Source organism: Lipomyces doorenjongii (genome assembly GCF_038497915.1).
Source record: "Lipomyces doorenjongii strain NRRL Y-27504 unplaced genomic scaffold V1508scaffold_80, whole genome shotgun sequence".
In the NCBI taxonomy this organism is placed as follows: domain Eukaryota; kingdom Fungi; phylum Ascomycota; class Lipomycetes; order Lipomycetales; family Lipomycetaceae; genus Lipomyces; species Lipomyces doorenjongii.
The window spans coordinates 1-27099 of record NW_027118147.1 but is presented as its reverse complement, the minus strand read 5'-3'; the positions used below and the strand labels follow the sequence as shown (position 1 = coordinate 27099).

At 48.1% G+C, this 27099-nt stretch overlaps 10 protein-coding genes across 10 annotated transcripts; 4 read left to right on the top strand and 6 right to left on the bottom strand.

Annotated features, from left to right (window-relative positions):
- Positions 1-70: 70 nt before the first annotated feature.
- On the top strand, positions 71-933 carry V1508DRAFT_376279 (ACN9-domain-containing protein). Its single transcript, XM_066937593.1, has 2 exons — positions 71-605; positions 657-933. The coding sequence occupies exons 1-2, from the start codon at positions 279-281 to the stop codon at positions 777-779; spliced, it is 450 nt and encodes a 149-aa protein (XP_066793209.1). The 5' UTR covers positions 71-278; the 3' UTR covers positions 780-933.
- On the bottom strand, positions 848-2982 carry V1508DRAFT_457905 (uncharacterized protein). The gene is made up of 2 exons (XM_066942697.1): positions 2787-2982; positions 848-2705 (listed from the first exon to the last, which is right to left on the bottom strand). The coding sequence occupies exons 1-2, from the start codon at positions 2958-2960 to the stop codon at positions 966-968; spliced, it is 1914 nt and encodes a 637-aa protein (XP_066793208.1). The 5' UTR covers positions 2961-2982; the 3' UTR covers positions 848-965.
- Positions 2983-3070: 88 nt separating this feature from the next.
- V1508DRAFT_425334 (uncharacterized protein) lies at positions 3071-6912 on the bottom strand. The gene is made up of 2 exons (XM_066941417.1): positions 5677-6912; positions 3071-5622 (listed from the first exon to the last, which is right to left on the bottom strand). The coding sequence occupies exons 1-2, from the start codon at positions 6557-6559 to the stop codon at positions 3287-3289; spliced, it is 3219 nt and encodes a 1072-aa protein (XP_066793207.1). The 5' UTR covers positions 6560-6912; the 3' UTR covers positions 3071-3286.
- Positions 6758-7669, top strand: V1508DRAFT_425331 (uncharacterized protein). Its single transcript, XM_066941416.1, has 4 exons — positions 6758-7133; positions 7196-7227; positions 7299-7380; positions 7447-7669. The coding sequence occupies exons 1-4, from the start codon at positions 7044-7046 to the stop codon at positions 7471-7473; spliced, it is 231 nt and encodes a 76-aa protein (XP_066793206.1). The 5' UTR covers positions 6758-7043; the 3' UTR covers positions 7474-7669.
- V1508DRAFT_425327 (uncharacterized protein) lies at positions 7544-14691 on the bottom strand. The gene is made up of 4 exons (XM_066941415.1): positions 13823-14691; positions 8154-13557; positions 7999-8097; positions 7544-7948 (listed from the first exon to the last, which is right to left on the bottom strand). The coding sequence occupies exons 1-3, from the start codon at positions 14315-14317 to the stop codon at positions 8033-8035; spliced, it is 5964 nt and encodes a 1987-aa protein (XP_066793205.1). The 5' UTR covers positions 14318-14691; the 3' UTR covers positions 7544-7948; positions 7999-8032.
- A 641-nt stretch (positions 14692-15332) lies between these two features.
- Positions 15333-16729, bottom strand: V1508DRAFT_280296 (uncharacterized protein). The gene is made up of 2 exons (XM_066936518.1): positions 16204-16729; positions 15333-16151 (listed from the first exon to the last, which is right to left on the bottom strand). The coding sequence occupies exons 1-2, from the start codon at positions 16627-16629 to the stop codon at positions 15510-15512; spliced, it is 1068 nt and encodes a 355-aa protein (XP_066793204.1). The 5' UTR covers positions 16630-16729; the 3' UTR covers positions 15333-15509.
- Positions 16730-16758: 29 nt separating this feature from the next.
- V1508DRAFT_391979 (uncharacterized protein) lies at positions 16759-18593 on the top strand. Its single transcript, XM_066937945.1, has 2 exons — positions 16759-18397; positions 18452-18593. The coding sequence occupies exons 1-2, from the start codon at positions 16850-16852 to the stop codon at positions 18512-18514; spliced, it is 1611 nt and encodes a 536-aa protein (XP_066793203.1). The 5' UTR covers positions 16759-16849; the 3' UTR covers positions 18515-18593.
- Positions 18594-20389: 1796 nt separating this feature from the next.
- On the top strand, positions 20390-21585 carry V1508DRAFT_464213 (uncharacterized protein). Its single transcript, XM_066942891.1, has 2 exons — positions 20390-20918; positions 21004-21585. The coding sequence occupies exons 1-2, from the start codon at positions 20883-20885 to the stop codon at positions 21388-21390; spliced, it is 423 nt and encodes a 140-aa protein (XP_066793202.1). The 5' UTR covers positions 20390-20882; the 3' UTR covers positions 21391-21585.
- A 135-nt stretch (positions 21586-21720) lies between these two features.
- Positions 21721-24022, bottom strand: V1508DRAFT_435016 (glycosyltransferase family 20-domain-containing protein; the record flags this gene model as incomplete). The annotated part of the gene is made up of 3 exons (XM_066942051.1): positions 21721-22296; positions 22346-23948; positions 24000-24022. 3 exons carry the CDS (start codon positions 24020-24022, stop codon positions 21721-21723), a joined length of 2202 nt encoding a protein of 733 aa, XP_066793201.1.
- A 1428-nt stretch (positions 24023-25450) lies between these two features.
- Positions 25451-27099, bottom strand: V1508DRAFT_280256 (uncharacterized protein). The gene is made up of 2 exons (XM_066936517.1): positions 25857-27099; positions 25451-25807 (listed from the first exon to the last, which is right to left on the bottom strand). Exons 1-2 carry the CDS (start codon positions 27003-27005, stop codon positions 25673-25675), a joined length of 1284 nt encoding a protein of 427 aa, XP_066793200.1. The 5' UTR covers positions 27006-27099; the 3' UTR covers positions 25451-25672.

Genomic DNA, 27099 nt, shown 5'->3' with positions numbered 1-27099 from the left:
AATTATACCCACAACACCCCCCAGAGAGAAGGTTAGGGTTGTGTCGCAGTTTCCTCAATGCAGTCAGATTGAACACAACTTTGGTTCCAAATATCGCTGCAAATCCACAACATTTTGACGAAAATTGTGGAGGAGTGACGATTACATACTGCTGATATATAGATATAGACAATACCGGCATTGTGATTTAGAGCACAGAGTACTTCTGTTAAAAGTTCCGATTGGATAAATATTTTGCTGTCACTCACGACTGCATTCAGGAGCTACACAAGACAGCCATGCGTCCATCAGCATCTCTTCTCGCTCGCGTATCCCGCCGGTCGGAGCGGACAAACATACCCGAACTGAACGTTCTGCCGCCCATCCCGCTCTACCGCCGGATCCTCCGTGCTCACCGACGCTTACCTCTGGAGCACCGTTTCCTCGGCGACCAGTATGTCAAGGCAGAGTTCCGACACCACAGTGATGTAGAGAATCCGCTCCACATTGTTGGGTTTTTGTCGAGTTGGCAGCAATACGTCGAGGCTGTCGAGGGAGATAAGTGGAAGGAGGCGAAGCTTGACGTGGAGAAGTTAGAGAAGATGTCTGATGAGCAGATTATTCAGGTATGTCGACATGTGAGCGGTAGCTGGAGGTGTTGCTAATAAGTTGGGCAGTTCTATGAACTTATGCAGTCCGCCAAGGGATTGCATTCCGAATACTCGCCACATTTTGTAGATAATGCCATGCCTGACAGTGATCCAGACCCTGCCAACAATGAGAACAAGACAAAAAAATGAAAGCCATATTTGTCCCGTACATTATATGCTGATTGCATATAGTAGAACTTGCAATTGATTGAGCTTGGTTAGTTGTGTCGATATGTAAACATTGTAGCTCTACAATGCAGTTCAACACATATCATAATACATTTATTGACGACAGTACCATAACACCAAAATGATATTCTAACTGCTATATACAAACTACCTACGCGATTTGCCTGTTTTTGACTCCCGCTCGACGATCTCGCCAATGCCGCCTAACTCCTCTAGCTGATCCTCCTGCGCACGAACTTCTTCCCATCTCTCCCACCACCGCTCTTCACACAACTCGAACGCATCACGTTTGAGTTCTTTGGCACGTTTACTTCCGTCTTTATTATTCGAAATAGCCCATTCCATGAACTCATTTCCCGTTCGACTGTAAAACACCCGCAACGATTCGAAAGGTCGAGGATGTGGTAAGTACGGCCGTGGGTCCGGCGCAATATCGAGACCGACAGCCACATCAGCGAGCTCATCCGCTTCATCAACTTGCATTTCCTCCGGCGCGTCTTCCTTACTTTCTTCCTCCTCCTCGTCCATATCCTCATCTTCCTCATCTTCATCCTCGTCGTCCATATCGTCGTCAGTTTCTTCGCCTTGTTCAGCCTTCGCAAGGTCTTCTGCAAACTCCTCCCAGATCACACGTACGCCTTCGAGTTTACCGAGATCAATGGCGTACATGCTGTCCAAAGTAAGCTCACGGTCGCCTTGTTCCCACACACCACCGTAAATATACAGCGAATCCTGCAACACTGCAGTCGCAGAGTTGAATCGTGGATGCGGTAACGACAAAGTGACTGGAAGGTCGACCTTCATAGCTCCCTCCTCGTCCGATGCCTCGCTCTCTGAGTCATCATCCAACTTCACATCCCTGGCGTCCTCATTCTCAGTCTCTCCAAGCAGACGCGATAAGTTCGCTTCAAGTTCATTTGTCGTTGTCTTCGCACGAGTCTTTTCCTGCTGCACAGGTTTCTTCCTAGGCGGTCGCAATGTCAACGGAAACCATTTATTTGCCGAAATCTGGTACGCATAAACATCGTTATAAAACACTGAATCCAGTGTCTCCTCAGTCTCTTCCGTATCATAAACACCACCAAACAAAATCCCGCGACCCTTATGAAACATCATCGAACATCCCACCCGTGGTGATGGCGCCCACCCGCTCTTTCGCCGCCGCTCCCATCTCGGCATTTTCAAATCCGAGGACAGCTTCAACGTCCATGAGTCTATGTGTACCTTGCCCACTATTTTCTTTTGCGAGTTCTTTACTTTGGAGTACCCACCCCAAACTACCGCTCCGTCCTCTGTCGGCAAGAAACTGTGTCCGGAGCGAGGCTCAGGTTTCATCGCGCTCGTAGGAAACTCGATTTGCTGCCACTTGTAAGTCGTCACGTCGAACGCCCATAGATCGCCCAAATACGTCGTCGACTGGCTCAAATCCCTGAATCCTCCATGTAGCAGGATGTAGTTCTTCCAGTACGTCATGCGATGACCTGACCTCGCTGATGGCCCCTTTTTCACGTCAAGTTTCGTCCATTCGCGAGTCGTGCCGTCTAGAAGCCAAGTGTCCCCGTAATGATAAAACGTGTTTTGCTTGGGAGACGAAAATTCTCCCCCAAAAAGAAGGATCACGCCTGTTGTCGGGTGCACGCACATTGCGTGGCCGCTGCGAGGCAGCGGAGTATTTGGCGATGTGACTTTCCGCCATATGTTGGTTTCGACGCTGTACACAAACAGATCGTTGTAGAATTCCGCCAAACCTGTCGCATTTACGGCTTCGCCGCCAAATAAGAATAGTTCCTTGCGACCGTGATGCGCGGGACTAGGTATCAATGTCGCGTTAAGCCGTTTAATAGGCCTCGCAGTCTGTGTGATTTTGACGGCCAGGAAATTCGCTTGCTATTATTCGGCATCATAGTTAGCCTTCTCCCTGGTCCCACAGCAGAAGCTACAAAATATGTCTTCTATAAATAAACATACTTCACGTGCATATTCCTCGAGGATGTCATCGATATTGACATCGTCAACGTCTTCGTCGCCGAGTTTAGACGCTTTCTTCTTGGCCTTCGCCGCAGATTTAGTTTGTGCCTTGAACGCTTTCTCGGCCTTGAGAGCCTTCTTTGAATTCGAGTCTCTTCCCTTTTTCTTTGCCATTGGTCATCGCCTTATAGTCAGAGACCACTAAAACTCATTTTCGATTATAACCGACGAATTTTTTGCATCAGCGTGATGAGTGATTATCCTGAGCAGATATGCCGTAACATCTTACATTTTTGCGACGTCTAAAGCACAAATATACATGGTGTATTACATTTATAGCTTACTCTTCAGCCGCACCATCTCTCTCAGGGGAAGAATAACTTCATGCATCGCCACAATTAGCTTCAAATCGTAACAAAATAATCCCAATAGACATCCAAACCCATATACGTTGAAACCCAACATGATCTACAATACAAAATATGCCTGAGATGCTCCAATTAATACCATGTTCCATTCTTATTATTGACCTCCTCTTTTTCCACCCCTAGCTCAGTTTCCATTCCTAGTTGGCGTTCCAAAGAGCTTACTTTAGACGCAGTAGGCGAACTATCCAGCGCATCTTGTCTGCCATGTTCCTCGGCGACCGCACGGCCGAGATCAATCTCCTCGTCCTCTGCACCAACCACATTACCTGTCCGAATACTCTCGAAACTATCGTTCCGAACCTCATCCATGCCCCGTTTCGTGGGGCTCCCACTGCTATAATAATAGCGACTAGCCGAAGAATTATCCCGGGTGCGACCACCACTATTCCCATTCGTCCCCGTCATCCCGCTTTTCACACTCGGAACCCCGGTGCTTAAGCTCGAAGTCGCATCCAATTTTGCGACGTATTCCGGGGGAAGAACCGGCGCGTGGCGTTGCGCTTGTGCGCGATTCGTGCCGCCGATCCCGGCGCCCCATGTTACCAGCATTTCCGTCGTGGTTGGGAGGACGAAGGGGAGGATGAGACTTATATCTAAAAAGACGCCTGTCTTTCGCGGCTCTTCGTCGTCGCTTGATGACGTGTTGTTTGTATTGGCGCTGTGTTCTGCGAATGCAGATTCAAATTTTGAAAAAGATGCTGATGGAGATGCCATTGAATGAGGGGACACAGCCGCGTTGCCATTGTCTGTGACTTCGAGCGAAGATCGGCCATTTGCGGACAATTCGTGAGACTGAGACGAATTGCGGGAATGTGATGATCCTGTCTGGATTGGTACCTGTGCGGTCGGTGGAGTCTGATTGAATAATCTCGACTTCCGAGCTGCTGGGGCCTTGTTGTGGGCTTGACTCTGCTGCTGTTCGAGCACACGAAGATATTTCAGTGCGTTCTTAGATATCCGATCTTCGCCAACCTCGGTCCGATAACGCTTCACAACATGCAAAAGCTGCTCCGCGCTCAAACATGGTAATTGCTGCAGTGTGGCAATCAATCCATCCTTGTCGTCACCTAAGCTCGAAAAACACTGCAACCACTGTAATAACTGCACGAGCGGTGCCAAATGGCGCTTTGCAAGGTCCGCGACACTCTCGTGCAGCATACTAGATCCTGAGCCGCCAACTCCTGGTTCAGTAGCTAACGGCCGTCGGTTATTTGCACGTGCCCAATCCTCAATGGCAGATACGTTGAGCCGGATCTGCATTGCCTTTGTGCGAGCAAGATATTTCCGATTCGTCATTATTCGGTTGAATATGGTAGAATCAAGCCAGTAAAATATTTGACCTATCACCTGCAGTACGATGACCGGGTGAATTTCATACAGATCGAGCACGAATAAGGTCGAGCTCAGCAAAGAAGTCGCGTTCCGCGGTGCAGGTAACGCCATCTTCGTGGCCGATGGCCGGCGCACTTGCTCCAAGTCTGGTCCGTTATTGCCGACTGATCCAGGACTACCGGCACGGTTGCTGTCCTGCCGCTTTGCGGACCGGAAGATGCGCCATTCACGCTGAAATTGAATATCATCAAGACCAGGGATTGTTTCATGGTCGAGGATCGCAGAGTCGAGCACGCGATCAAGGCGGCGCTCGGCGTCGCGAATAAAAAGGACAAATATGTCACTCACGAGCTCTGTGAGCTCCAGTTGGTACTCAACTGTAGCTTCCATCATACCGGTGTCTTTACGGAGGTAGTATAGTAGCAACGTGACGTTAGAAAGCCAGAATGCTAAGAAGGCCATGTCGTCTTCGTGCATTTCAACAACGTCATTTATCCGCTCAATAGCTGGGAGCAACAGGCCCTTCAGGAGCTCTGGCGCGCCATAATAGTGCGCAAAACGAGCGGACAAGAATAACACATTTGCCGGCACTGGCTTTTGCGATGGGGATCGAAGCGGCTGCATTCGCGTTATAGCGAGATCCAAAATCTTCGGTATGTCTTCGGCCGAGAATACAAACATTTGATCTGGTAAGCAATGGTCCCAGTCAAATTCTGCTTCCTCCATCAGGCCGTCGTCTACTGGATCATCAATTTCAAGTCTTGAGAAATCTACGTCGAGGTTGAACGCAGATTCCATCAGCATGCGACGCTTTAAATCACTTTCGGCTAGTTGTTCGTCGCAGCGAAGAGGAGAATTATTGCCGTCAATGTAGTAGCCTTCGAGGTCACGTAGCCCGATGTCGCCTTTGGAGTCAGCTCCAATTAGTCCGGATATTTCACTGCCAGGACCCACAAAGTCGCGAGCAGTCCTGCCAGTAGCTGACTTTATATCTGGAGATGCGCCATTTTCCAGCAGGTATCTGACAATTTTCACATGATTGTTGGTCGTTGCCCACATCAGCGGTGACCATTTGACTATTCGGATACATTAGCAACGGTGGAAGTTAGAGAGTCTAGGAACGGACTTACATTTATCTTGCTGGTCGATTTCTGCTCCATTGGCAACCAATTCTCTGACAACGTCCCTGTGCCCAAAGCATGCGGCATAAATCAGTGCGCACGTTCCTTCGTCGTCTGGCATATTCACATCCACGTAACCCCTAGCATCTGCCTCTTCTAGGATCCGCCGAATCCTATCCATATCGCCATTACTTGCGGCCACAATGAACAAGTGTTGCAAAGTCTGCCGCTTCTCCTCTGCCGTAGTCGTAAGATCATGTAGGACTTCGTCCACGCTCATCTGGTTCTCGTCCTCCGACGGCCCAGGGGGCGTGGCCGACAGCATCAGTTGCAGGCGTCGCGTACTTTCGCGCACTCGCTCGTCGTCGTCATCATCATCAATAACACCACGCGAGCCACCAAGCTTGGAGACTAGCGGAAACTCAAGATCTGCGCGTACAGGCGCGGGTGTAACAATTTGTGCAGAATCACTCTGCCACGGGTCATACCCTTCAGTCTCGATTTGCTGGGGCACGCGAACGGTCGCAGGTAGCGTACCAAATTCCAGTGACGTTGGTAGGTCCTTCGGAGCAGCTTCTACACTTTGTAGCAGCTCAGGCAAACGTATCCCTTCGATGTCCCCATCGTAGTTTTCGTCGGCCGGATACTGGCTCGTCCTGGTGCTGCCTGCCAAATAAGAAGACTCGACAGTCTGACTGTCCGGATTATAATCAGCGGACACGTCATGTGGAGTTGTAGGCGTCGGTAAAGGAGACGTCATGGCCTGGACAGACCCTCCCATATCGACTGTCATGTTGGTGGCCGAGGCGAGGACTAACGCTGGTGGCAGGTAGCGGTCGGACAACGAGCGCGGTGAGTCTGGCAGATCGAGGCCGCCTCTAAGATCGGCCATTGCATGCCGGTGCTATTCAAAAATTGTGAAGACTGCAAATAGAATTTGTGACCGATTCTGATGCCTTGGCAGTCGGAATTATGGTGTTCCCGTAGTGTCTGGCTGAAACTCGCTTTCACGAGATATTTTTGGGGGCTTTGGTGTAGAGGATTGGAGAAGGCGAAATCGGAATTGATTAGACTGCCTCGCACATACAAAGTCGTGTTCCACAGTGTCGCTTTCACCGCTATCTGTTCAGTTGCCTCTCTGATAATTAACTCCCGCAATTTCGCAATTCCAGAAGCAAAGCGATTTTTAATCTCTTCGGTTAGGAAAATTTATTCGCCGACGATGCAGTCTCACTACAGCATGCCGGCTAGTCACGTGCTGGTGCCTTGCGGCTCCCCGACGAGTGAAACCACCCCACATTTGAGTCAACAAATATATCATGCCGAATATTTCGCGCAAACTAGCTGATTCGTAGCCGGCAACTGCGATACTTATCATGGGCCGCCTATTCCCTCGATCGTCATTCCGTCGTATCGTGAAAAAGAACTCTAAAACTACGAATATATCCAAAAGGGCAGACGTTCTCGTATGTTAGTCGCTGATCATCTGGTTTCCTTGTCTTGGGCTAACGGCTATTGCTTCGAATAGGTGTATCTGGATTATATATTATTTATCGAAGAGTATGTAACATAATCTAATTTGATTACAAGTCACTAGCTGTGGCTGAGTTCAACCTGACGTTGATCATCAGATTGTTGAGGGAAGCTAGCATCGAAGCTCGCCAGGCTGGCGATAAAGTCTTACGGCAACGGCATATTGAGCGTGCTGCAGAGGTACCTAATGATGACTATTTTACATCGCTATGTGCTGGACAATATCGCTAATGGCTGACGTCATAGATTACGTTACGCAAATTCAGAGGTTGATCAATACAAAAGCGTATTCTTCACGACTTCGGAATTCGGAAGGCATGATTCGGTCTATGGCATGGGATAGGATAGGTACTACATTAAAATGTCACCCATTATAAGCTACAATATATATGTAACATAAATTTTTCGACTATATTTGTATAGTCATCATAAAGCAAGTTATGAAGCAAGACAAATGACATTGTCCATACAAGATGCCCACACTATAAACAATTGACTTCCATCCATCCTTTCCCTTGCACTAAGTAAACATTAACCAATTAAAAAATTGCATGGCAACAACAAAACAATCAGTGTATAACAAAACCCTAAACAAACCAGAACAAATCTTATAACACATACCACATACTCATACTCATACACTTAATAAATCAAATGCATCCGCTTTTACCAAAACACAGAGACAACAATACTAAACAATAGTTTGTGACACCCCAATTCACGCTCTGTAACTGATATAAACCCGGGACTGGCATTATTTAGTCTATCACTTGGAATGCATGCAGAAACTTCACTTACACAAAAAATTTAGAAATATGAACAACGAATTGAATTAAGTAGACAAATCTTCACTGCTCATTGATGCCTGATTTCCCTGAAGTAATTCGACAACGACATCTACGCAACAATTAGCTATCAGTTGTGCCTGTGACCCAATACAGTCGCCCACCCACCTTTGAAGACTATAAAGTCAATTGGCTTCGAGACATATCTCGAGAACCCAACCATCGCGCACTTCTCAGCGACATCAGACATCACATTCGCGCTTAGAGCCACAATAGGAACCCGGTCGACAACTTCATTTTCGTCTTCCCATCGCCGGAGTTCCGCGCAAGTGTGGAAACCATCTTTTCGCGGCATATGAAGATCACAAATAATCAAGTCGTAGTATCCTAATCCTGAGGAATATACTTTCTGAACGCACTCTTCGCCATCCGCAACCGTATCCACGGTCAAGCCACCTCGAGCAAGGAACTGATGGAGCACTTTCTGATTGACAGGATTATCTTCGACAAGCAATACATGATAGCCCTTATCCCCGACCGCTGCCTGCAGTTCACGAAAAATATTCTTTCTTGACGTTGACTTGCGGCGCGATGCGACTGAGCTCTGTTCCTTCGACCCGGATTTCTCCTCGAGTGAGCACTGAAAAGACCCTGTACCACCAGAACTTGCGCGAGACGGATTAAAAACAGCAGCCATCCGCGACACCTTCAAGGGCTTGGAAACGCAGTAGAATCGCGTGGCGTACTCCTTCTCAAGAATCTTGTAATCCACTAGTGTGCTGTTTCGACTAGAGTCACCTTGTGTCAGCGGAAGTGCGCTATCTTTGTCGCTTAAAGCAGTCACGTCTATCGATAAGTTGCTCTTCTCCGGAATAGTCGACGATGCGCCAGATGCATCTGCACGCATATTCTGCAAAATAGCCGTCTTCTGCATCGGCGTCGTGATGGCTACCACTTTGGTGTTCGCGTACACGTCAGTGTTTACAAATACTTTGGCCGAAAGCGAAACAATCTCGGTATAGTCGGGGACATTTATAATAACATGCGTAAGTGGCTGATGATAGTCAGAGCCCGGAGGATGCGATCCAAGGGTCGAAATGAGATCACAAGCCGCCTCGTAATTCGTAACATGCGATGTCTCTAGAATGGTGTCGCTAGGAAGTGACTCGCGTATATGATGGATGATTGCTTCAGTGGTGAATGGATACTCACACACAACAACCGCCAATACTCGAGACTTCTCAGATGCAGCCTCATCAGTCGACAGGGTGCTCTCAACTGGCGACAACGTCAACGCCTCCGGAGACAGCTCTCCTTGCATCTCTTGTTTGCGGGCATCTGATGGAATCCTGAAACGCATATTCCGAGGATCTAACCCTTTGAACTGAATGTTCTTTTGTCGCTCCGCGGTCGTAGCACTCGGGTTGGGAGCAATAGAACCAGGAGACAAAACCTCAGGCGTCAGAGGATTTGCTGAGGACAATGGATATTCAGTAATCGGAGATGGCAATGATTGCGGTGTTGATACATTCCCCGTTTGCTGGACAGTTGGAGCAGTAGGTCGCAGCGAGAGCGGTGAACGCTTGTTCCCCACATGATGTGCAGTACTATCTGCCGAATTCGCTGAAGATGACGAGCATCGGTGCGAACCACTTCTAGGCCGTGGGCTAGAGAACTGGCGGTCTTCCTCCGTAGGCAGTCCGAACTCCGCGCTAAAGTAGAAGGTCGAACCCTTACCCTTCTCACCTCGACAGTGGATAGTACCACCGTGTAACTCGATAAGCTGACGAGAGATAACAAGACCAAGTCCGCTGCCACCGTGCTTGCGCGTCATAGTACCATCTATCTGACTGAAGGGCTTAAACATCAAAATTTCGTCTTCCTTGGTAAATCCAGCACCAGTGTCGTGGCACTCGAAATGCAACATGATCGAATGCTGGTTTCGCTTCTGGACCGAACAACGAGTGAAGATCTCGCCGCGACTCGTGAACTTGATTGCGTTACCGATGATGTTTAGCAGGACTTGCCGGATTCGGATGCGGTCACCATTAACGAGGGGAGGAACATCCTCTTCCACGATATAGTTGAGCTCGAGATTTTTTGATATCGCAAGTGTGCTAAGCAACTCGTTGGCGTCCTCAATGAGCCATCGGATATGGAACCACTCTTTGTTGAGACGCATCTTACCCGCTTCAGCCTTCGACAGGTCCAGAATATCGTTGATGACAGATAGCAATGCTTCCGAGCTGCTGGAAATTGTATGACAATAATCCAATTGTTCCGCGGTCAGTGTAGTATCCATGAGGAAGTTGACCATACCAGAGATACCAATAAGAGGCGTTCTGATCTCGTGCGACATGTTCGACAAAAATCGTGCCTTGGACTCCATAGTTCGCTGGGCCGCATCTTTTGCCTCTTGGAGTTTCTCCTCAACTAACTTGTGCTCATTTATATCAGTACATGTTCCAAACCAGGCAAGATCAGCTGTCTGATCGTCGTCACTATTAGTCGAAACTGGACCGGAGATGCCAGGAAACTCGGTCGCACCCTCTGTTTTGAATCCAGGAGTAGTGGAAGCAGCAAATAGCCGCGGTCCCACCGCACCTGCGCAGACACATCTGACAAGGTGCCATCTATACTGGCCCCCGGCATTTCGCAACCTTATTTCGGTAGAAAACTGGCTCTCCTTAGACGCATTAGGCAGGGCACACTTCTCTCTATCATCTGGATGTACGTTCGCCAAAAACCCGAACTTCTTTACTTCTTCGACTGTCTGGCCCGAGTACTGTAGCCATTGGTAATTTGCATATGTGAGGCCTCCATTCTCCGTCGCAGTGAAAACAATCAATGGACTTGACTCCGCCAAAGTGCGATATTTCCTTTCACTGGCAAGCTTTTCACTTTGCTTGTATGACTCGAACTCTGCCATGCGCTGATCGTGTATGTCCATATTCGTACCAAACCAATGCACAATCGAGCCCTTTGAATCACGTAATGGAACAGCCCGCACTACGAAGTACCGGTATGCTCCATCGAATCGTCGAATCCGAAGCTGCAAACTTAGTGAATCGCCCTTCTTCAGCGCATTTCTCCATGCTCGCTCAAATATTAATTGGTCATCTGGATGGAATCTGCGGATTTGAGGCTGCCGACAATATTCCTCTGGTGTCAAACCACAGTACGCCAAAGCACGGGCAGAAACCCACGCAATCGCACCAGTCTCAGGTTCCGCAATATATAAATGTACTGGAATCGAGTCAATAATGGTTCTCAGCAGCCTCGGCGATGGGGGCGGCATCTGAGACCAGCCGTCCGATTTCCGTCGAGATAGACGCTGCGGTTCCTGACCAATCGATTGCGCCGCATACGGGGTTGGTACGGGAGATGTAGACGTGGAAAACGATGATATGGGCGACTTTGGTGGAGGTGACGTCGACCGGAGTGATCCTGAACCACTGTTGGGTTTACCGGTTCGCCGGAATCTATACTGTGATGGTGGTTGCGAACCAATGTCTGGAGGTGGTCCCTCCGGTGTGACGGCGGGTGATGCCTTGGCACTAGTTGTTGCCGAGAAATATGGGCCAGCAGTGCTTGTCTTTGAGCTTGAGGGAATTGTAGGCGACGACGTCATCGTATTGTTTGCGCCAGCCGCGTCGTACAATGTTCCGCTCGAAGTCTCCCACGTAGGCGTTGATGTAGCGGATGACCCTCCAGAATCGCTTAACTGATTTAAGTTGAAGTAGCTGCCACTACCGACTCCACCAAAGCTGCTGGATTTGTGAGTCATCACGCTGGACTTTCGAGACTGTCGGTGATGATGTTTGTGGTTGTGATAACGGCTGCCATCATGATAATGATGTGAATTTATTTTCTTTGTCATTTCGATCTGATAGCGAAGATTTGAATGCGCTTCTGCGAGCGAGTAAGAGGAAGCCATGTGAGGTGCAAACGCTGTTAATGACTTCACGAGATTCATCGGATACGGGATAACATCCGACAATATCGAGATAATCGCGATCGGCACGATGTGTCGTTTTCGAGATCCCGGAGCACGCACTGACCGTGATATTGAAGGATGGATCAAAGGAATATGAATGACCGAATAGCTTGATTCGAGTCCGATAGCCCTAACTGGTGCAGATATATCCGCTAACGGGGACATCGTAGCTTTCTCTTCTGGTGACGCAAAGGCATCATCAGCGCGCGATATCGTAGAAATAAAAAAAGGGTTCTCCTGATTATCTTTCGAAATAGCTGGTGATGGTGCCGGTGAATGTGACCATGGCGATAGTAACGCCTGTTCGTAGTCTTCATATGGCAAATCCGCAGATGCAGATTGCAGCACTAAGTTTGCACCAACATCATCAAATGGGTCCCTCAACTTCGGCTTCAGCTTTGTCTTCAATCGGTCTTTCTTCTCTGCGAACGCACTACGATGTGAAAGTGGCGGTCGTTCGAGAGACACTGACTCATCACCAGTGTTCGACTGCACTGACCCTCGAAGGCTCGGAGACAGAGCTGTAGAGTGCCGGCGATCTCGTGGCTCGGTTGCCGCAGTCTTGTCCTTCGATTGCGTCGAGCCAGTAGCGGTGTCCTGAAAGTTGCGATACTCTCGTTGCAAGAGGACAACTTTCCCTCTCTGAAGAACTCGACTGACGCCTAGACTGTCAATTAATGGGTCAATATCCGACTCAAGCGGCCTCAGAGCAGAGTAGATTCTCGCAATGCCATGCGTGACATCCGTCTGCCGTCTTGATAAGAATGGTAGATCTTCATTATCGCTGATCTCGCCGGCAATATCATCTGCAGTATGATTGTCAAAGGTGTTACCATCGGATTTCTGTCGCATTATCCGTCTCATAGGTAGCGTTGTCGGCTCAACAGGGGTACTGCTGTATTCAGCGTCCGTATCTTCCTCTGAGTCCGGTGACACCATTTTGTCTGGGCGGTCATACCCGATTTCGGTCTCGTCAAACATGTCTTCCCAGTCTTCCTCATCTTCCATGATCGTGTCTTCTTTCTTGTTATCTGCTTCTCGCTCTATGCATTCAGCGACTTGCGATCCGCGATGATGTTGTAGTCGTGACAATGCCCATGGTAATGATTTTGATGTCCAAACGCCTTTTAGACCCCATGGCGTGTTCGCGATATCCGTAAGATCATTGGGCGCAATCAACGATACTCGCTTCGCCATATAAAATGTTTCCAAGATTTTGGTCAAGTTGCGCCAATATTCACCGACTCCTGGATCCGCATTCAATTGCAGTGCCATATCGTACAGTTTTGGTGTGGGTATCTCCAGATCATCATAGCTTGGAATAAATTCTGTTGGCACTGAAGAAAAGCCTGCCATGGCCGCAGGTTTTGCTACTTCCCGTGCCGGCATAGACTGAACCTTGGCTGTCGATTCCGTCGCCGATGCCGCCAGTTGCGTATGTTCAGGGAAGGGAAGTACCGTAGCTTCGCGTAACTTAAATGGACTCTGGTCAATTGGAGAGCTCATAGATTTCTTGCTGCCAGGGGATTTTCGGTCCAAGTGTTGGTAACTGGACACCTGTGCAACACTGACCGCCTGTAAATGATCAGCATATATTCAAATTTGACGGTGCAATAGTCCCAATCGTTCTAATCAGGTGGCTAGCGGTAGCGATGGATGATCAGCCCGATAGAAGGAACCACCACAGATCACGCAATTCTACAAAAGTCTGTCCAAAATTCGTCCACTTATAGAATATTCGAAAAATTATGCTGAGTCATGATCTCATTTGCCCAACGTCCGAGCATCCGAAAATCGAAGACCTCGAACCAAACCCTTTTAAAAGAAAAAAGACACTGACCTCTCGTAAATTGTCTATCGTCAGTTGACTTGTGTCCATATCCAGTTTGTGAGGCGAAATTGCCGCGCGAGCTTCAGTAGGTGACTTTGGCACACTCGACGGAACCGGCGATGACGTTGGTGAGGCGGAATGTGACGCTCGTGGGGCTGCGACCGTCGACCGTAAGTTCTCATCGGACACCATACGCGCGTCCGTGGTAGGTTCCTGTGCAAGGCTCCAGTCGCGTGTTCTGCGTTGTGCCACAGTCGAGGGCGAGAGCTCTTCCGACACAGCGATAGGCGAAGTGTCTGTGGATCCGAGGGGTTTGGAATGTATATCAGGCGAATCCTGGCAGCTTGTGTCCGAAGATGTGTACGTTGTTAACGATGATACGGCAGAAGACGTAGAAGTCGACGAGTTATCAGGCTGCAGGGGCAAAGGCTGTACTGCCGCTGCAGGCATAGAACTAGCATCAACATCAGTGTGAGGGTGCGATATCTTGTCGTCAGCAGCCATCACGGGAGTGGATGGCCACTGCGAATTCAATAATCGTCGACGACAAAAGTAGAAAGTATGGCGAGGACGGAAGTACGTGAAAGTTACGGTCTCGACTAGGCTGCTAGTGTTAAATACCGCTGCGATATATGCCGGTCACTGAACAGGCAAGTGAGTGAAGTGTTCGGGGACGAGGTCCGTCAACAGTGGCGACGTGCGCACAACATCCGTGGCGATTGCAACCTAGGCAGCTAGAGTATCTTGAGTGCGGTAGTGGTGTGTACGGTTGCTTGTGTTAGTGAGAGCGGGCAGAAAAGGAGATTCCGTTGCGAGACGGGTATTGAAGCTGGATTAGCTATTAGTTTACAGTAGAGAGCGCGGCTGGGGCTCCTGGGGCAGGCCGACCCTATTCGAAGCTCTCCTAGCAGAACAGTGCCGGGTAATATTTAGTTGGTGTCGCACGGTGACGTCACCTACGCCATTGCGCGATACGGTCTGACGTCACGATGCATTGGACCCTGGCTATGTGAGGCCGCGAGTGGTATTCGCATTGGTGTAGCCGCATTTGAGGGCATTTCCCTGACACCCACGATTTCTGCAGTTATTTCAACTTATATTCCAAATTCGGGGACAAATTTGCACCACCAGTGAAGTGCACTGCTGGGCAGAAAAGGCCTGCGATAAGGCATGCTATGACAGCTCCCGGTAATCCACCTATCGGAGCAACGCGATATGCAACCTAGATTGGGTAGGATTCCCCAGAGCAAGATCTTTTGTTCACAATCATGTTTACTCTCTATGTACTCCACCGGCCAGGGACACTGATCCACTAGACACCGACCAAATGTTTCGCTATTCATACCTAACCATGTGACAGTCAAAAGTCGATTGTAAAAGGACTACCTGTAAGCCAATCAACGTTCGCTGTTACACCCTTCTCGACCCGATTAGGGTATTCAAATACATATGGTTGCCCCCAGGTCGTTAGTTCTGTCTCATCGTAATAACGCCAACAGGTGCATAGTGGACCTCGATTGCAGGCCACAGACCTGTCAAATTGCAAACCAAGTAAAAATATGATGATGAAGGTTCGTATGGCTGTCCGGTCGGGTATGTCATGGTTTCTGTGTCGAGTAAAAACCTACGGCTTTCTACAACAGATCTAAGAAGAGCACTTTGTAGGTAAACTGAGGAGAACTTAGAATGAAGTCGATCACCGTTTAGTGGTGCCGACGGAGGCGGCTCGCTCTACGCGAAGCATTTCTCGTGCCGTTCGCTGTTCTCGTTCCTCGCGGGCTTCCTGTTCCCGAATGAGGCGTTGCATTTCGTTCGACGGGCCATTTGATTTGGACTTCATGACTTCTTCACCCTGGGCATGACGAGGCATATCGGATTGAGCTTCACGTCGATTCCTCTCCCCGTCTCGGTGCTCTCTATGAGATCTGCGTCTCCCTGATCCTTCAGCTCGTCTTTCTAGATCGTTCATCTCGACATTCTGCCGTACTCGTTTACTCTGACCGGCGTAATAAGCGTCACTGCCCCGTTCAATCCTGCGCCACGGCTCGATAAGTGATTTTTCCAGTCGTTTCTGATCAATTTCCGCCTTTTTACTCAAGTAAGTCTGCATACTAACTAGCGGGTCCAGAGCCGCCTTGCTTATCGCACGGGATTGCAATAGTCTCTCGCGCTCCTTCTCGGATTGTGATCTCTGTTTTGTGGATTTCATGTCTATTGTGGCATACCACGGCGATATTTCCTCAGCTGGCTTATCCAACCGCATGTTTCGTATATTCTGCGGTTGCTGTTCTTTTTTTTGCTGGCTCCTGCCAGCATCTGCCCGTCCTTCTGATTCGGCCTGGAAATGAACGTTAACAGAAATGTGGCATAAAAAGGCCCTGAAAACTCACCCTCTCCAGCTCTTCGAAGAAATTTATATGACCGCCTTCTTTAAATATAGTTTCAGAACTTGCTCTCTTCTCTGCCCCTTTCAAGGTATTGCTCGCAGCTGCCAGCTCATCGTTTAGATCCCGTGGCCGCTTCCTTCCACTTGCCCGTGTGGCAGCAATCGCTGTTTGGATAGCTTTGTCCGCATCCGTCGCTTCCTGCGTCCTATCTGCTCTGCTGCTCGTCGGCGAGTCATCTATAATCTCAATAGTATCTCCACGTTGACGGCGTCTCAGAATCTCGATCCTTTGCTCGCGGTCGCGCTGCCGTAGAATCTCATCTTCTTGTTCTTCCTTTGCACGAGCAGCGGCTTCGTCGCGTCGAACGCGCTCAATATTCGCGCTGTTGTAGACATGGTATGATTTATGGTGTAATAACTTTATCGGCATTGCTGTGCGATTTGCGGGTCTGTCAATGTCAGAGCAGTTGATAGTCAAGGAGTTGGAATCACTCTGTTCGTGCGGCGGGGATGTCAAGAAGCAGCACTTACATTATGTAAGACTTCCGTGGCGGGATGGGCCGCAAATATGCCATTATGCCTACAATATATTACCACTCTATCAGCGAAACAAGATATACATCCGGATTTGAAGGACAGATGGACTACGAATGGTGGGCGGGTCTTCTACTCCGTCATCCACAAACTCAGTTACAGATTTAAAATCTCTCGCGGACAAAATCAGGGAGGAAATCCGACGCACGGCTCCCAAGCATCTCGCCTCCCTTCCCAAATCAATATCCGGTCTCCACGCCGAGGCAGCACGATCACTACCACCTACTTCCTTGATTTCACCACAAACCGATGAAGATAAGGCGACTTTATCACGGATCAAAACGGCGATAGTAGCGCTACGTGCACTATGTCAGACGAAGATTAATGCCTATCCATTTTCGTCAGTACCGCTACCGTTTCTTCAACTACATACACATGTTTGGATCCTTTCCGCATTGCACAAATACACCTCGTCACGCTATGATGTGGACGTCATAGATAGGAGCAGTTATTCTGAATATGAGACCAACGTCCCGTTTGATACCATTATATTCGACATCGACACGGCGTTAATTATTGGAGGTTCTAGCATACCACTCCAACTTCGCAGACTTGTGAATGAGTTTCTAGAAGCATTGTATGCCGCCGAAGAAGAACTTGATGTCGATTCATCAAATTGCAATTCTGCAGACCAGACTCTGATCTCCAGCATCAAAAGATTCAATCACTTTTGTGCACCAGAATATAAGGAGTTGATCGATACCATATACCTTCCGTCGCTTTATGCCAGGATTCCCACTCTTGCATCTCCGACAATACCGTCGTTTGACGCATACATGGACCAAAATTTGCTAAAAAGTGCATCACTGCAACCAGTTCACCTTACAGGCCTCGCTGTCACTTGGCCGGCCTTCAAGACATGGAATTCCCCCTCATATCTGCTTTCAGTCACTAACAACGGTCGTCGCGTCGTACCAGTCGAAATAGGCAAAAGTTATGTCTCCGATTCCTGGACGCAAGAGTTTCGCAAATTTGGATCATTACTCCATGACTGGCTTCAGAACGATTCTCAGCCAGATAGAGCGCTTCCGACAACGTATCTAGCGCAGCATGACCTTCTCTTACAGGTTGATCCGTTACGGGCAGATATTCTCATGCCGGATTTAATCCACTCGGCCACGTTTGCACGAAGAGAAACGAGTACCACGAAAATGACATTGATTAATGCTTGGGTTGGTCCTGCCGGTACCATTTCCCCGCTACACACGGATCCGCATGATAATATTCTTGTACAAGTTGTTGGGTACAAATATATCCGACTGTACCCGGCTGCTGTTTCAAAAGAAAAGATGTACCCCCGAGGTATAGAGAACCAGATTGGAATTGACGTGGACATGGGAAATACTAGTGCAGTTGAGCTGGAACGCGGATGCTTTGGAGCCTTATTTGGAGACACAGACGTACTAGATTTGCGTACTTCTGTCAGTGTTCTACACGACAAGCGAAAGGCGAAAAACGAGAATGAATTTGATGGCGATAAATTCGCGCGACTACGAGAGAGAATGCTTGACAAGAAGAAATATCGAGATGAATACGAAGATTTTTTATGGGATGGAGAATTTTTGGACTGCATCCTAGCGCCTGGCGACGGATTGTTCATTCCAGTAAGTTTCGTAATACGTACCCTCGCATCTCAATTTTAGAACTAATTAGTACAGGCAGGATGGTGGCACTACGTTAAGAGCCTTTCACAGAGCTTCACGGTTAGCTTTTGGTTCTAAATTCGATAAATATTACATATATGTATATTCTTTGTCCTCTACCTGCTCTACAGATTAAAGGTCAATATCAAAAATCCACCCGGAATGTTTCATAATATCAAAAATGTCCTCGGGTTCAGTACATGCGTGCCCAGTGACCATTCCCAAACACATGTTATAGCGCATGCAGTCAGCCTCGAGACACTCTAGTATGAAACCAAATCATCACGGGGATTTATATCGCGAAATATCTCGAAATAAAGCCCGCAGCACGACCAGACAACAAAAGCAAGGGTACAACTCAACGGAGTTATGTGGAATGTAGTATGTAGAGGTGACTAACTGCCAAGCTGAACAAGAAAGCGAGGGGCAGCGGCCCTCGCCTGCATGAAGCTAACAGAAATGTGTTGCGTTCAACCGTGACAGATATGGACGAGGAAAATTCGCCGACCTTACAAAAAGTATGAGTAAGTTATTACCGAAAGCACCGCAGATTTATGGCGTGGTACGCGACCCAAGGGAACCGGCATTTATGATCTAGATTTAATACCTTCGCTTGTATTACTAGGCCACCAAACAGCGGATTTTGAACATGCATGACGAATATGGTAAATCCATCTAGATTAGTTGCGTTAGCTCTAGGAGGATACTCGGACTGCGTTTTATTTGACCCATAACGCCGGACTATCATAGAAGTGCCGAGCAAATTTGGCACACCATCTTTTGTGAGATACACACAGTAGTACTCTTGTTCCTTATTCGAGATATAGTCGAACCAGACAATAGAATATGGACCGACTTTTGCATAACCCCAATACCATGTATTTGTGAGAGTCTGCATTCGCGCAATACCCCAGTTCTTGTCATGATATTTATCCTCGGCCCACAATATGCAGTTTTGTACCACCTATGGCCACGTCTGCCCTGCGTTCGCGTCTGGAACAGCATTTTCCCAAGCGAAGTCAGAAGTAAGAACCTCACTCGAATTGTCCCGTTCTTCAGCAAATAGTGTGCCAGTCCGGCCTCAGACTGCCGCCGTTACGGCTTTGTAAGACGCTAAGTTTTCTGAACCGGACATGAGATGTTCCTGTGGTACGGAGGTCATATTGAGATTGTCGGGGGTTGATCCGGGGTTGGCGCACGGCCAGAGGCAATCTCAACTAAGCCAATTACTTACTCGACGCATCATCGATCGCGAAAACCCGTAAAATACTGGCTGACTTCCCCCGCGACTAGACTCTCGAATTCACAGATCTTGTCGTTGCTCCTGTCGGCAGTGTTGGCAGAATTTGCTGATTAATGAAAAAAACCTGACAACAATGCTGTTGCACCTCGTACAGAAACGCGTTTAAGAATCGTTTGGCAAGTTTACTGAAACGGAAAACGAAAATAACGGAGGAGTATTTAGCTATGCAGTCAACAGTCCCAATGCGAACACTTTGCCCAGGATGGTACTATTTCTATCGAAGCACCGTCTCCATAATATGAGCCAACCTTGCTTTATTAGTACCGGCTGCGTTCACAAATCACAATAAAAAACTGAATTGGGGAAGCCGACATACATTGCTCCCATCTCAACCTCAATATCACTGATTCAGAGCTTCGTACAGAGAAGTGTACTTGCTGCAAGAGCACATTGTACAACTCGAATTAAGAGGGTACGCGCGGATACAACGGTCATTGATATTTTACCAGATTATTTACTAGTTTCGCGTCGCGGTTTCGCGTGGAAAAAAAGACGTTTGCACAGGAATCACTTTAGGGCTGATTACTCCCCTAATAATCGTTCAAGTTTAAGCTTTGAGCTAAAATAAGATTTTACGATAAAGTTTCTAGGTTAACAAAAATAAATGATTATGATTAACTCTCTCAGCCTGAAATGAAGACGACAAGCATGCTGCGAATGTTTTTCTCATTAAATACTTTTATGGTTTGGATCATATATGAGTTATATTCGGTCTTGGGCAGAGATATAGAGCAACATATCGTGAATGAATTACACGCATTAAATTATCCCCTAACCCCGGAATTTCGGACTTGCTTCTGTTGATATTAGTTCAAAACCCTTAGCTTTGGTGCTGTCATATGAGCAGCTGGTAATGTGTCCGTTACTGATGGAACATATCGCGTATCGCAGTATAGTTACGTACAGGAACAGAGAAATCGACGCAGGAGCAAGAAAGATTATTGTCCAAAGGTTACATATGCTGAAATAGCTCTGAGACGGCAAGACCGAATACTACAATACGAGTTTCAAAATAGTAACTGCCACACTGAGACATACGGTGTGATCCGGCCTTGTCTGGGGTTGAACGATACGACCACAGAAGGGGCACAGGCAATAAGTAACGTGGCTGGATATGACTGCGTTTATTCAAGTATAGCAACAATGGCTGTTATATCAACAATTTGGAATTCAGTATTCGTACGTATCCGCTCCTTTGATACCTTCTATTTTCTCAGTTCCGATATGTGAGGGGTATGACTTGCTATATACTAATTAGAGATAGACAACGATACTATTCGTCTTTTGCACAGTAACATTAATACTAGCGTATAAGTGGGCCTTACAACCTATTCTCAAGAAATACAACATAGACATCCCATTACACGACATCTCCTCCTACCTACAATCCCTCAACTCCAATTCCCCCCCAACTAGAGCAGGAGACATCGCACTCGTGGGTCCGGATGAACTCGAGGCAGGCGTTGGTATATCGAACTTAGGTCGTGGCCGAGATGTGGTTGAGACGCGGGAGCATATGGATTGGGAGCAACGGACGCGGTATCAGGAGACCTTGAACGGCGAGGACGATGACGCAGACGATGAGTTTTTTGATGCTGCCAGTATCGCGGGGAGTATCAAACCGAACGGGAGTGTGCATAGTCGGCGGTGACCAATTGACAGCTGTAGATGGGTAGCAGGGCATTATATCATCTAGTGGGTAATGATTTCGGGGGTGTTTTTTGGCGTCTGAATTCTTTCGGAGCAGTTGCTATTTAGGTGCAAACATTTATTGTTTGATCTCCGAGTAAATCTCGAAGGACGTACAACCGTGCAAATCTTATATAAATACACGAGAAGAACTAAGCTAAAAGTACACATTCACGCCGACGGGACTACATATCTCCCATCAAAATATCCTATATTTTTTGGAACTCCGAAATATCAAAAAAAATACCGTCTAGATTCCACTACTGTATTTAATGACCGCGCTTTGCAACCTTTAATTCTTCCGATGCTGTTCTTCCCACATCTTATCTAATTTATTCAGAAACAAACGGACCCAATGTGCGCACGTATTGATCGTGACTTCGGAGTATAATTTCTTATATCGTTCTTCGCGCTCTTCTTCCGGCATCGTCAAAGCCTTGTGGAATGCCTCTGCGACCTCAACACGATCCCAAGGGTTAACCAACAAACATTTGTCACCTAGCACGGCTGCACTGCCAGTAAACTCTGAGAGAATAAGGGGCCCTTTAGAGGTCTCAAGCTGGCAAAAGATGTACTCATGGCAAGTCAAATTCATGCCTTCTCGAAGCGACGTCACGACGAACACATCGGCTTCGTAAAGAAGGGCAAGATACTGCTCGAATGATATATCTTGATGCAAGAAAACAACAGGCGGCTCCGAAACAACATGCGTAGAGGCGTTGATGCGTGTGACGATGTCAGAAACTTCTGATTCGAGATCTTGCGAGGCAATGTTAGTGAGGCATACTTGAATGAATATAGCCTTTTCTTTGTATTCTGGATAGTTCTTCAAAAACCGTTCATAGCCTAGCATTTTGTGTCTTACACCCTGCAAAGATCAGCACTTGTCTTTCTTGTGTACTTAGCATAGCACTTACTCTGAACTGATCAAGTTTGTCTCGTCCAACAATCATCTTCTTATCAGGCCACCGTTCTCTCAACATCTGTCTCCACCTCTTCACATCTGGATCCTCGCTAGCAAGTCTCAGAGACACAGGATCAATTCCAATTGCCATGTCGACAACAGCAACCCTGCGGCCGTCGTAATCAATAGTATCATCTCTGTTGGGCGCTATACCAAGGACCACCTGAACCGTCTGTCGGAAATGTCTGGCATACTCATTAATCTGGAAACCAACAACGTCCGCTCCAAGCATTCCCCTCAACAACAATTTTCTTGTGGGCAGGCATCTGTAAACTTCGCTCGACGGGAACGCAATGTGTAAAAAGAAGCCAATTTTTGCGTCCGGAATCTTTTCCCTAACTAGACCAGGAACCAAAAGTAGGTGGTAATCATGCACCCAGATCGTGTCTCCGGGTGTGTAATTAGCAACAACGACATCAGCAAATGCGGTATTCAAAGCGTGGTAATGCACCCATGAATGATCCTCGTATGCCTTGGACTTTGGATGGTCTGGAATTTGATAGTGGAAGGTTGGCCACAAAATATCTTTGCAATAATGAGTATAATGACCCTCGAGAGTTGAATCGCTTACAAACACGGGCGCATCTTGATATTCTGTCAGGAGCACCCGCCCAATGACCTTTTTGGTATCCTCTTCTAGCGCATCCGTGGGCATACCCAGTGTTCCAATCCAGCGTTTGTTGGAGATCGCACCTTCTGCCTCGGCACGCGCGATAGCGTTGCGAAGACCGCCATTACCCTTATGGTACTTAACCACTGACCATGGTGCGCTCTTGAAGACCGAGGCCGCGTCCAATGGCGACGACTTGCTGGGCTGTACTTTCTTTGGTGCGACACGAAGAGATGGACCATTCGGGATCGACTTACTGCGTGGTGTAACAAGGTGTTTCGCGGGCGGAGGTGAGCTCGCGCGGGACTTCGGGTGTGTCACAATCGAAGGCGTAAGCAGACCAAGACCATTGCTAAATGAGGAGGACGTTGGCGAGGCAATTGCCGAAGACCCCTCGGAAACACTGTGCTCAGGAATGTTGCTGATAGTCAGATTACTTAAACCGTTAGACAGATTGCTACTAATCGTGGATGACTGTGAGTTTTTCCCGGCGGCAGCAGCTGCGGCAGCTTTCCTCAGGGATCGAGCATATATTGATCTGAAATTGCGCTCGAACTCAACGGACGTCGCAGAATTGGAGCCGGGAATACCAGAAACGGAGTCTAGGTTCGGAGCGCTATGGGTTGCGGCGGACGGTGGCGTGGACAGCTTGAAGAAGAAGTCCTCCACGTCCGCGGTTGGCGGAGGGGAAGCGGGCGGGGTGTTTTGCGTAGAAGTGACCCGTGACGCGAGAGACCGTATGAAGTTCGGGATCGGAGTGGGTACCGCCGATGATTGTACGGACGAGTTTGTTAGTAGTTGACTCGTTGATCCTGTGGGAGCTTGCATCGGAGCATCGTATGGTTGGGAGACCGTTGACGGCGATCTCGAGAGGATCGGCATGGAAATGACCCTCTCGACAAGACTTGGATCATCGAGATTGAAATGGATTGTATGCGGCAGATAACTGTCGTGTACCTATTAGCAATGTTGTATATCAGTGGCAAGGCGTACTTACAGAGAGACAACTAGCAGGGACATGGCGGAACGTGTAGCACGGAGAAGGGATGCTCAAAACCGAATGGTGCAAAAATCAACAGAGTGGAAGCCAACCAGCGGCGTGGGCGGAATCAAAGGTAACGAAGACGTGGAGCGGAGGAGAGACCGTGAAACAGGCGAGGTCGGGCAGCAGGAAGTATTTAGAGCCTGGCGCTGAATCTTTGGGACCGCCACGAGGATAACGCGTTTGGATCGGCGTGGAATGCCGAGGGCAATGACAATGCGGCGGCGGAAGTTCTGAGTTCAGCCGGTCAGGACCGTTTCTGCTCCTGCAGTGTTGGATCCAGCCCTAACCCACAGAATTCAAAGCTAAACTTCTCCGTGAGTTTAATGTTTCCCGTGCATCGGCTGCATGCGACAATTAACTTAAAGAGGCATCACAGTTTCATACTTCATGGGTCTCGAAGAAATAGGGCCAGTGGATAGTTTTGATAATATGATGCCGGACTCTTATAAATGATTAGCTAGAAGATTGGCACTGTATATGGACGTCATGTGAAAACCAAAAGCGTTATCGAAGCAGCGTGGGGCACGCAGTCAACGGCAAGACGAGAACGCACGCCAAGTTTAAATTGCGATGATGGGGGGTCCTCGAGTTTGAATGGGGTTCTCGCAGCGACCCCTACAAATAATTGCCAACAGCATGGGCCAGCTGCGAACATATCTTTAGATATTATTTGAGTTGCTCTCTGCCAACTACTTAACAATATTATCTCTAGTAGCGTGAACTGTCTAAGTCAACGCCAGCAGTCATGGTTGAAGACCCTCATATAATGATTCGCGCAGACAAGCGAATGAACTAGTTATGAAAATATTATTCGAAGGCCACCATGCTGCTGGCAGATCGACACAATGACCACGTAGATTGCAAAGTCGATCCCGTGTCGAAGTGAGTCGCATGTTCGCGGTTACGTCGTCAATCATCGACAGACCAACTCACTGGCGAGCACTCCTGTTGCCGCAAGCGCCTGGTTTCTTAACAAGCCACCGAATCTGGTGGAATTTCGTAATTAAGTTGTAAGTTACGCGCATATCCAACAATGGGAGCCCTCAAAGGGATAGCGTTGAACAATAACCGCGTTTTCATCCAATTTCCTTCCGTAATTTTCCGCATCTTGCTGGTCCCCAGTGGGGTGTGGGACGCATCTGCACGCCTACCGCGATATTAGATGTCCAAATTAGCGTTTAGCTGCAGCAATTCCCTGCCATCCCGACACCAATAGCAATTCTAGTAACGCAAGCAATGTATATTTCCTCTGCTTCAACATCAAATACCAATTATTATTTCTTTTTTCTAACAGCAAAGTACACGGTATCATTTTCACTGACCACTCCCAACTAAAATGTCGGAATATCCATAAAACGCACAACTAGCAACAACACTGTCTGCAAAGCCATTATACTCCCCAAGATATACACACGATACGTGTTCGTGCGTCAACACAGCTATCAAGTTGTAGCACGATCTGCCAAATCCGCGACAAAATTCGATGCATTCGGCATAAGAAGAATATCGCAACCAATAGTCGAATCAATATTGGTCTCCGAGATATTAAAAATGCTGAGAAATCGCATCTTGCATCTGAGATAGAACTGTATAAAAACCACGAAAGCGGCGACAAAATAGACAAGCTATCCAGCAGGAACATCGATATCCTCATCAAACTGCTCCTGACCGCGCGGCGACGCGCTGGACAGGCGAGACTGGAACTTTTCAGTAAGCGAGAACTGTTTGGTAGCTGCGTTATACTCAAACCACTGTCCGCTCTGATCTCGTTAGTTATCCTTCGCAATGCCTGTATGCAATCCCACTTACCGTAGCGAGACGGAATCCGAGCCACAAGATCCGATCAACCCGCGTCACATCGTCAGCCTGTTGCTCGCCAGCCTTCGACGGCGGACCTACATATCCATGGATCCGTTCCTTCTGCAACTCATCGTAATCAAAATCGCGCCCAAAATAGTCCTCAGTCTCTTCATTCTCATCGGCATTCCACGGAAAATGGCACGCCCAATCCAACCCCTGAATGGCCCAGTCCTCACATAACGGTTTCGAACTTGGGAAACATTTCCAGCCATACACCGTGTCCGCATCCGCAATATATGTCATGGTTTTGAGAAAATGGAGAAGTTCTTGCCAAGGGAACGTAGTTAACAAATCACCCGCTTCAGCATTCACAAGAAATAGCTCGGTCGCGGCATATTTAAAATCCTTAATATAATCCAGAAACACCATCCACGCAAAAATATGAGGATAATGTTCAGCGGAACCAATTGTAAGCGCTAGCTTCAGAGTAGAGAAGGCTAGATGTTTCGCCTGGGAAAGAGCTGCGGAGCCGGCTTTGTATTTATCAGACCGGACGTAGGCAGCAAATGTCAGCGGCGCCGGCGATGCGCTACCTGTTGCCAAGGTGCCGGACGAAGACGACGACGAAAGCTCAGGCGTCATCGTATTGTCGGAGGTCGAATCAACTGCCAATTCTGCAAATGAAGACAGCAAGTCGTCGTCTTGTGTTGGGTGTGTGGATGACGTCGACATCGACAGCGTGGACGAGGCGGCAGTGCAGGTCGACGACATCGACGACGTCAGAGATTTGGCCAACTCAGTCGGACGTGTCGCGCTGTTGGCACGATCTGTCGCACTCTCCGAATCAGAGGAATTGCCCGGACATCTGATAAGTTGCTTAAGCAAGTTGTCCGTGTGACCGTATTGGTACAAGCAAGCCACGTTTGCTATCGCGTACTTTATACCGTCCGCATTCCACGCGGCAGGCCGATTCACAAGACGTAGAAAATCTTCGCAAGTCTTGGGTAGCTCGTCAAGTTGAATGCGAGTGAATTGCATGCCATGAGCTCTAGCGAATGTTAATTGCGCTCTATTCGCATCCTTCGAATACGAGTCAAAAGCTGCACCGAATAGAGGAAGCATCGATTCGCGAGTGAGCGTGAAAGAAGATTGCGCCATTAGACTGTACTATATTAGTAGCATTTTCCTACGTATGGCAGAACACATACCTCTTGCAATTGTAATAGAGCTGATCCAAAAGTATAGGTTCCGA

Bases quoted from the DNA above. Each gene is read 5' to 3' on its own strand.
- V1508DRAFT_280296 (XM_066936518.1), bottom strand. From the start codon at position 16,629: ATGCCGATAAAGTTATTACACCATAAATCATACCATGTCTACAACAGC. The intron at 16,152-16,203 runs GTGAGTTTTCAG...GTTCATTTCCAG, and splicing joins TCTTCGAAGAGCTGGAGAGG to GCCGAATCAGAAGGACGGGC.
- V1508DRAFT_391979 (XM_066937945.1), top strand. From the start codon at position 16,850: ATGGTGGGCGGGTCTTCTACTCCGTCATCCACAAACTCAGTTACAGAT. The intron at 18,398-18,451 runs GTAAGTTTCGTA...TAATTAGTACAG, and splicing joins GCGACGGATTGTTCATTCCA to GCAGGATGGTGGCACTACGT.
- V1508DRAFT_376279 (XM_066937593.1), top strand. From the start codon at position 279: ATGCGTCCATCAGCATCTCTTCTCGCTCGCGTATCCCGCCGGTCGGAG. The intron at 606-656 runs GTATGTCGACAT...TAAGTTGGGCAG, and splicing joins CTGATGAGCAGATTATTCAG to TTCTATGAACTTATGCAGTC.
- V1508DRAFT_425327 (XM_066941415.1), bottom strand. From the start codon at position 14,317: ATGGCTGCTGACGACAAGATATCGCACCCTCACACTGATGTTGATGCT. The intron at 13,558-13,822 runs GTCAGTGTCTTT...GATCATTTACAG, and splicing joins CGATAGACAATTTACGAGAG to GCGGTCAGTGTTGCACAGGT. The intron at 8,098-8,153 runs GTGGGTGGGCGA...ATTGTTGCGTAG, and splicing joins TGACTTTATAGTCTTCAAAG to ATGTCGTTGTCGAATTACTT.
- V1508DRAFT_457905 (XM_066942697.1), bottom strand. From the start codon at position 2,960: ATGGCAAAGAAAAAGGGAAGAGACTCGAATTCAAAGAAGGCTCTCAAG. The intron at 2,706-2,786 runs GTATGTTTATTT...GCCGAATAATAG, and splicing joins TCGAGGAATATGCACGTGAA to CAAGCGAATTTCCTGGCCGT.
- V1508DRAFT_425331 (XM_066941416.1), top strand. From the start codon at position 7,044: ATGGGCCGCCTATTCCCTCGATCGTCATTCCGTCGTATCGTGAAAAAG. The intron at 7,134-7,195 runs GTATGTTAGTCG...TGCTTCGAATAG, and splicing joins CCAAAAGGGCAGACGTTCTC to GTGTATCTGGATTATATATT. The intron at 7,381-7,446 runs GTACCTAATGAT...CTGACGTCATAG, and splicing joins ATATTGAGCGTGCTGCAGAG to ATTACGTTACGCAAATTCAG.
- V1508DRAFT_280256 (XM_066936517.1), bottom strand. From the start codon at position 27,005: ATGGCGCAATCTTCTTTCACGCTCACTCGCGAATCGATGCTTCCTCTA. The intron at 25,808-25,856 runs GTAAGTGGGATT...TAACGAGATCAG, and splicing joins TCGGATTCCGTCTCGCTACG to AGCGGACAGTGGTTTGAGTA.
- V1508DRAFT_464213 (XM_066942891.1), top strand. From the start codon at position 20,883: ATGGCTGTTATATCAACAATTTGGAATTCAGTATTC. The intron at 20,919-21,003 runs GTACGTATCCGC...AATTAGAGATAG, and splicing joins CAATTTGGAATTCAGTATTC to ACAACGATACTATTCGTCTT.
- V1508DRAFT_425334 (XM_066941417.1), bottom strand. From the start codon at position 6,559: ATGGCCGATCTTAGAGGCGGCCTCGATCTGCCAGACTCACCGCGCTCG. The intron at 5,623-5,676 runs GTAAGTCCGTTC...GTATCCGAATAG, and splicing joins AATCGACCAGCAAGATAAAT to TCAAATGGTCACCGCTGATG.